Consider the following 8625-nt stretch of genomic DNA (forward strand, 5'->3'; position numbering starts at 1 on the left):
TATTAGTGCCAGCTATGTCACGTAAGATAATCGATATCCATTTTAGTATTTTCTTGCCAAAATTGGCTTGAATGATTAAATTGACAAATTATAAAAAATGTTTAAAACTGAATTAGCCTCCCATGCAACATATTTAAGACTCTTTTTGGTAATTTTCTTAATTTCGAGTCACTAATGTCCCTGTCTTGTCAACCCGACATAGAAATTGACGTTCACATTGCCTCTAGCAAGCCGTGTTGGAGTGAAGCAAGTCCACGCTAGAGGCGAAGAAGGTGACCCTGGTCTCATATTCCTTTCGATAGATCCTAGCCATCACCTCCGCTGGTTGCTCATGGAACGCTTTCACTGCCACGATCGTTTCACCCAGGACCTCCATGGGCACACCATGATGTACTATTTTGAAGAAGCCAAACTCATGAGCAGCAAGTGCAACTTCCTCGATGACTGAGGGTCGTCGGTCGGAGTTGGAGCCGGAGAGATCAATGATGGGGATTGAATCGGTCTTGAGCCTAACAATAGGCTTGAGGCTGGATAGAAGGTTGGGCGAGTGGATGAACATGGGAGGGAGAGTGGAGAGGTCCGAGTCGAGGAGGCCTTTGACTCCGAGGTTGGAGTCTTCAAATTGCCGGACCTCTTGGGCTCTGTCGAGGGCTTGTTGTTCATTGGCGATGGTGACACCAATCATGGTTCCTATCATCTTCTTCTCCTCCTAAACTTTGCTTGGGTGGGTGGGTGTTTTGTAGGAGGAGGTAAGGGGGTTGATTTTAGGGGGACCATGACATTCAAAAGATTGGGTACATGATAGAAGTTGTCGCGTGCCAAAAGATGAGTTGGTTCATCATGTCTTGTCTTTAGTTAATGTGCTTGTTAGATGAGGGCTTGATTTAAATTCAACATTAAGACTTTTGAAATTTAAAAATTTAAGTTATCAAATGATAATCTAGTTTGATATTTAAGTAATGTAATAAAAAGCATGGTCCCTTGATACTTTCATGACACCTAGTCATAACCTCATTTGGTCAAACATTATATGTCATGATCAAGTAATTATTGAGTTTGAAAAAACGGAAAAATACAAGGTGGACCTTATATTATAGTGTACAAGCTCTTCCCAACAAGTCGTTGGCATCTGAAAAATCACTTCCCCAACCTCAGATTCGTCGTTACCTCAGCTCGTTCTCGCCAGTACACCGATGCCCCGAACCCCGACTCCGAGCTCGATTTCCCTGGCAACGATGTGCTTGGGGAGCTCGAGTCTTCGAAACCCATCAACCCAATTCCCCGATTCGCTTCGGGGATGGAGAATAACTTCCATCGGACGGAGCCCTCTAAGTCGACAGCGGCGGCGGCGGCGGCTCAGATTTCGCATCCGTGGCCCGAGTGGGTGGATTTGATGGTGCTTCTGTCGAAGGGAGGTTACTTTGATGCGGAGGGCAACCCGTTCCAGAATGTGGAGTTGGGTCCGAAAGAATCGAATCTCATTAGAACCGCATGCCTGAATTTCGCCCGCGACAGATACGACGTTTTGAGGTACTGAAAGGAATGACCTTCGGTTGGTGCGCTTTACCTGTTTGATTTAATTACAGAGACATTGGGCTTGGGTGATGATGGTGAGGTAATAGACCTCTGTGCCTTCTTGAGGAGTATATATTTTGTGGGTAGGCAGGGCTTCTTCGGAACATAGTTCGTTATAAGCCTCGTTCTGATCGTTGTGAATGTATTGCTCATATGAGCTTGATGAGAGTTCAAACTTTCTCCAGGTTCTTGTTAAATGCTGCATTTAAATACCCACCAGCATATCGTCATTTAGAGAGCTAACTCTGTCACGTTTGACTGTCATTCCTGGCCAAAATTTATATTTCTCTTGCTTTGAGGTTAAGAGCATGCTAGTTATGGGAATCGGAACTCCACTGTCTTCAAACCAGGCCAAAAATCACAACATCGCGAAGGAAAAAAGTTCTCTTTTTTTTTTTGTTCATTTTGAAAACATGGAGAAAGAAAAGTATGGAGTAGTTATTTGTGAATGGTCAAGTTGTTTTGGATAATATCACCATGTTGTGTCAACTATGAAGTAATGGCCTATTATCATATATCCATAGATTTGTAATTTGTTTGTTTTGCAAAAAATGAATGGTTTGAAAAATATTTTCTTAGAAATGATCGCTTGTATCTTTTGAAATAATTAGTCACTTGTAAATGTTTTCATAATTGATAACAATATATGTTTAAATATTTTTGTGGATGATGAAAATATTTTTCATCATTTATTTTTGTAAGCGATACAAGTGACCATTTTTTAGAAATGTAGACATTTTCTCCCGAGCTTTCTTTTATCCAGAATTCTGTTAGTAAGCTAAATGTAATATTGTTAAAAGCACCTTAGTTGGCATCTTAGTCCGTCTTTTTCTGCATAGTGGCAACAACATGGTGCCTTATGTGCGTCCTCCTTTACTTAGAAAAGAGAATCCACAGGACTTGCCTTTAGGTGTCAAGCTTGCCCATCCACTATCAGGCCTTTCTATGTTACTATGCCTTTCTCTAGAAATGAAGTATTTGACTAGAATCTGGAGCCAAATATTTTTGATGGCACGTGACCTGAAAAGAGGCGATTCGTATTACATTGGGCATGTGATAATAATGCATTTTAAAAATTTAGCTGGTAATCAATTTGACGGTATGCATTCTGATTCAGAGGTTAGATATTCAATGTGGCTAATGACTGTCCAATGCAATATCATCACCAAATAGGCATCCGACAACATAGCTTTACTTGAGAAATCGGAGGTTTCCTCATTTACATATAGAAAGAGTCGCTTAACTCATATTCAGAAGGTTTTTAACAAGACATTTCCTGATAGGTATTTGTCAAAGAAACATATTCAGGTCATAGCAGGGTGTGGATGCCCCAGCACTGACAGAAAAGTGGTGAACTCTGGTAAGCACTCGAGGGCACATGTGGGCATCGATGAGGGAAATGTACGTTCTCTTCTTAAAGACTTCCAGTAATCTTTAGATTATATAGTTTCATCAGTCATACTCATTACAGACAGCTGCTTTGCCAGGTTTGCAGCTCCTGCAACTTGAGGGGAAACTGTGAGAGAGCATTTGTGAAGGCGCATGAAGCTGAAGGAGGGCGCACGGTTGATGTTATGCAAATCTTGTTGACATACGGACTTGACCCCATAAGTGATACTGTGGAGAATAAACCATGTCTGACTAGAACAGTTAAGGAATCAGTCAGAGCACTGCTAAAGCAAATGGCAGAGTATGGCACCAATGTACTTGGCTCTGATTTGTTGAAACCCACACCAGCTGGTGATTTGTCCTGGCATTCAAGTTTGGAAGAGAGAGACTACAATGATGTTCCAATGAAACAAGGAGATTGGCATTGCCCCAAGTAATGCAATTGTTAACATCCTATTGATTAATTTGATTTTGCTCCGAATATTTGATATAATACTGCATATGGCAGGTGCAACTTCTTAAACTTTGCTAAGAACATCAAATGCTTGCATGCGATACTTTTTCTCAGGAAAGACTGAATCAACTACAGGAAGACCAAGATCATCTTCTGCTAAAGAAAGGAGACTGGATATGTGACAAGTGATTGCTTCTCATGCCTTTTCTCAATTGTTCCCTGATTTGTGGTGAGCAGAGCTCCTTGCTTATAGAAACTGTTGCATTTTGCAGATGCAATTTCTTAAATTTTGCAAAGAATACTAGATGTTTGCAGTGCAAAGAGAAACCCCTGGAAAGGAAACTCGATCCTGGGGAGTGGGAATGTGAACCGTGAGTTCTTGCTAATCCATTCTTTTAGTTAACACCTACATCGAGCAGTTATAGTTGTTCATGAGCTGTTCATGAGCTGTTCTGCCCTTATGGATCTGTGACTGGTAGGTGCAATTACATCAACTTTAGAAGGAATATGGTATACTTGAAGTGTGATTATAGAAGGCCTAAAGCATCAAATTCAAAGGGCTTGTCTCAACGAGAGGATGATGCTGGAAATCATCATCAAGGTCATGGAGCCGTTGAAGATAGAAATTCTATGTGGTCTCTGAGAAGAAATAGTCAAATGCAAGTCACAAATAGGTGGAGATTTGTGCATGGAGAGAACGGGGTCACTAAGAAACCAAAGTTAACAAACTCATTGAAGGAGGTTTCTGGAATTCTTGATTTTCCAATTGCAGGAGGCATGAGCGATGTGTATCGTGACACAGAAAAGAGGGAAATGTGGAAACTGAAGATGCTGGAAAGAAGCAGAATGACTGCAGAGGAAAAGGCAAATCCAGATGAGCCACGCTCATCCAGAATTTATAGGAACTCAGAATCACCAGACTTTGAGGACGATGAAGAAATGGCTGAATGGTTTGGCAGTGGGAAGACGTGAGTATAGATGCCTGTACATGTAATTGGCAAGAATCAAATTCATTCGTTTCTTTGCCTCTATAGGTTTTCCAGGATACTGCCTTCTATTTTCCAGTGGACAGTAAAATATTCATCTCGTGCAATATTGCTGTTGAGTTCCCATGTCTGTGATTGGTTCAGTCTCTGGAATGAGTTTAGCGAACAAACTTCATCCATCGCACAATTTACTGTCACCCATAGAATGTGCAAACGAATATATGCAAATTAACATTATAAGAACAACAATCACCCAACGTCTAGTAGAGTTTTGAGGAAGAACTCAGTATTTCCTTCAGTATTACAAGGAAGCATCTTATTCTTTTTCGCCTCTTTTGACCTGTGCACCTCTCAATCATGCTCTGAAGTAATTTATTAGACTTTTCCCGTCCAACTCCTTAGTAAAGAATCTCCTCATGTATTCGTTTAAGGCAAACTGCCGAAAAGCAGCGGGCTTATCTGAGGACACAAGCTCTGGGAACAGTCCAAACTCATTCTCGCGATTGCTTGGGTTGCAGAAAACTGCTATCAACACACGTGGCTCTTGGCTAGGGTTGGCCAACACCCGGTGGTCTATGCTTTTGTACTCATTGTTGGACATGATCTGGAAAAATAAAAAATCAAAAGCACGTGAATTGACTTGTATGTCACAATAGTGTAACTTTTCAACTTACTCAGGTGCGAAGTCCTCAAAGAGAGTTTACCTGAAGGATGTCACCAATGTTCACAACAAGAGCACCTAGGACTAGCGTCACATCCACCCACTCATCGCCGTGCTTCACCTGCAACCCACCGACCTGGTCCTGCAGGAGCACCGTGATCACTCCTGGGTCCGTGTGGGATGTCAAGCCGACCGTCAGGTCGGGCTGGGGACAGGACGGATAGTAGTGCCCCACCATCATCCTTGTATCCAAACATATGTCAATTCCTGCAGCTTGCCAGGACTCAATCCCAGCCCCTCACTCAACAGCCCCAGCAGGATGCTCCCCAGCCGTTCGACCTGCTGGTTCCACTCCAACACCTCATTTCTACACACCTCAGGGATCTCTTCCACATCCGCTAATTTCGGCCCTCAGCCTTACTTGGAGCGTGTCCCTGCATATCATCATTCCGGACATTAATTGAACTGGATCTTTTCGCTTGCCCATTTCTTTTTTCTTCAAATGATTTTTTCTTTCGTTTGTCCAAATGAATTCTCTAACCGTATGATGCATAATTTGTCAATACGACAGTCAACGCATCAGGATGTGTCTCTGCCTTCTTTTCAGACATAATATGATACATCAGTTCAGTAGTGTCGTTTGCCGATCTAGCTTTTATAAATCTAATTTTCATCAATTTCATGAATTTGATTGCACATGCTCGTGGCTTACTTACCTCCAGCTCGCTGCTTTGGAGAGGAACAGGTCGACGTTGGAGAAGAAGGACACGCCGGTGTCCGATTTTCTCCGGTAGATCCTCACCTTCACCTCCGCCGGCTGCTCGTGGAAGGCCTTCACGGTCGCGACGGTGCGGTCCAGGACCTCCACGGGCACGCCGTGGTTGACCACCTGCAAGAAGCCGAGCTCGCGGGCAGCGCGCGCCACCTGCCCGACGACGGCGGGGCGGCGGGCGGAGTCGCAGCAGCCGGAGAGGTCGATGGTGGGGATGGAGCCGGGGCGGGGGCGGGCGGGCCTGAGGTCGGAGAGGGTCTCGGGCGGGTGGATGAAGAGGGAAGGGAGGGAGGCGAGGCCGGAGTCGAGGAGGCCCTTGACGCCGAGCTTGGACTCTTCGAACTGCTTGAGCTCCTAGGCTCGGTCGAAGGCCTGTCCACCGCTGTCCGTGACGCCCATGGCTCGACTCCGATTCCTGGTTCGATCGATGTATGCGAGGGGGCGGTGGTGGTGGTGGTGGTGGGTGTGAGGAAAGAGACGGGGGAAGGAGGAATGATGTGAACGCTGCCAAAGGGCGAGATGATACCGCCGGATCTCAACGCTCTCCCTCTTTTTTCCTTTTAAAGGTAGACAAGGCAAGATGCCGTAACGAATTACGTAACAATTAGAAAATAAATTAATGAGTCAACCCATCTAGATTGCACAAGATAATTTTTTTTTCTTTCTAAATATCACAAGAGATCATAATGACTAATTATTGAATTATTATATTGTGATCGTTCAATTGGTTGTTATCACTTAATCTTAATCTATCGAAAATATGATTATTTTTAAACAATGGTCTTTTTCCACTCGGGAATTTCTAACGTCACTTTGAGATAATGATGGCTTTCATGGCTTTCACTCTGATGATTAACTGTTCCGAAAAAATAACTACCGTCTTAAGCATCATTGCTCCATATTTACCAAAGATAGAATTGGAAGAATTACTTGGAGACACGGGAACGACGACACTTCAAAGAAATCAAAAGACTACTGCATTTTCTTTTCTTGGAAGGCTAGAGAATGGGTGGGGATAGAGCGGACAACAACGAGGGTTTGAGAAGCTATTGATAGATCTAATATTTGAGAGTTGCGACTGGTGTACACTTACCCCATGCTTGTACGTGACGTGCAATGCTGATACGTGAACGATGACGTGACACAGTTTTATTAATTTTCCAAGATAATTAGTTCTTCTAAAAATTCTGTGAAATTTCAATCTTATGAACTTTTTTTGTTTGCTATTTGGTTTGAGTTATTCTTGCATCCGCAAAAGGCTCATGATCCATACTATTCACAAATACAAATCAATGAACATCAATTTGAGTTGGTGCCTTCTAAATTTAATGGTTGAACTCCTTAAAATCAAATTGAGTATTAGATTGGGCTAATAGCATATGGTTGGATACGTTCAAACAAGTTGAAATATTTTGAAATTTTTGAGAGTTAAAGGTCACCCTATAGAGTATTATATGCAATCGAATATGAGGTCGGACTCTTTTTGTTTTAAAACAACATGAAATCTTAATTGTTACTTCTGTCTCATGTGACATCTGATCAGTATGATTCTTGATACTAAGAAAGCTTGTGATTTCTAATTTCAAAAAATACACTGGAATCAAAGATTGAAAATATTCCCAAGAACATCCTCATTTGGGTAATTGAAACTAAAGGTCGTGATAAGTTATGATTCAGTGGGTGGGTTCGAGCAAATTAGCTATTGAAGACTACCATTTTTATTTTATTAGGAGGCTAGTGAAAGGATGAGGAAAGAATGAACAAGAAGGAACAAAGACGAGGGTTTGGGAAGATGCATCGGTTTAATGTTTGAGAATTGTGACCATTTTAGGCTAAATGAGGAGGGCAAAAATGAGGGAAATAAATGAGGGAGTGAAAACTACTAGGTTTACCCGAGTGGCCACCCTTCCAACATGATAGTGGGAGATGGGGAGTTAGAGTTCGAATCTCCACATTCTCAGGGGGTTGGGATGGGAACGAATTAATTTCAAGAGTGGGTTTTAACTTCCACGCCCTACAATGAGGCATGGCAAAAGTCTGAGAGTGAGAGTTATATTAGGAGTAGAGTAAAACCGACAAAAAAAAAATGAGGGAGTGAAATAAATTTTCAGCAGGGTGGGTGGATGGGAGGGCAACCTAAATTTCTAACGAAGGAAGTGAAGCCTGATAGGGGAGGGGGAGAGAGGAGGGCAGAAACGAGGGAAATAGATGAGGAAGTGAAAAATTTTGGGGCGTGAGGGCTGCAATGGACCCGGGGTTTGCATTTTTTATTTAAAAATAAATAAATGAGGTTATAAAGTGATTTTGGAAAATAAAAATACTAAGTATTGTATAATAATAAATTTTGATCATTGTAGAAGATAATAAATTTATTTAAATAAGTTAATTCTAATTTCTTAATAGTCATTAGTTTCATCAATAACTTTTGTTAGAGTTAGAAGCATGTCCCCAAATATGGATATGTATTAACTATGAATATATCTTTTGAATCTCATATGGATAGATTTATTAATATTATTAGTATGAATTCCTTATAGGCTCTTTTGTTATTATGTATGAATTGTGAATTTGAATCAAATTAATTAAAAATAAAAATATTCATTTAATATACAACGTGTCCCAACGTGTCAGAATTTTTAATTTTTGAACAATGACGTATCAACACATCGATTGCGTTGTCGGTGCTACCTAGTGAGATTACCGAGCCCATTCGACTTGGGGGACCAAGTGTACATTTTCCAACCACAAATAAAATTAAATAATTATTTTCTGGGTCAATTATAATGAG

The 8625-nt window shown here is 41.6% G+C and overlaps 1 protein-coding gene and 2 pseudogenes across 1 annotated transcript; 1 reads left to right on the forward strand and 2 right to left on the reverse strand.

The window, feature by feature from the left end:
* Nucleotides 1-223: 223 nt before the first annotated feature.
* On the reverse strand, nt 224-685 carry LOC120293634 (1-aminocyclopropane-1-carboxylate oxidase homolog 8-like). The gene has a single exon (XM_039313333.1). It carries the CDS (start codon nt 683-685, stop codon nt 224-226), a length of 462 nt encoding a protein of 153 aa, XP_039169267.1.
* A 433-nt stretch (nt 686-1118) lies between these two features.
* On the forward strand, nt 1119-4574 carry LOC104456880 (annotated as a pseudogene).
* A 50-nt stretch (nt 4575-4624) lies between these two features.
* LOC120293171 lies at nt 4625-6360 on the reverse strand (annotated as a pseudogene).
* Between the last annotated feature and the right edge of the window lie 2265 nt (nt 6361-8625).

The sequence above is a fragment of the Eucalyptus grandis genome, chromosome 5 (genome assembly GCF_016545825.1).
Source record: "Eucalyptus grandis isolate ANBG69807.140 chromosome 5, ASM1654582v1, whole genome shotgun sequence".
NCBI classification, from domain to species: Eukaryota; Viridiplantae; Streptophyta; class Magnoliopsida; order Myrtales; family Myrtaceae; genus Eucalyptus; species Eucalyptus grandis.

What these genes read in the sequence shown, in the direction of transcription:
- LOC120293634 (XM_039313333.1), bottom strand. Translation starts at nt 685, where the DNA reads ATGATTGGTGTCACCATCGCCAATGAACAACAAGCCCTCGACAGAGCC.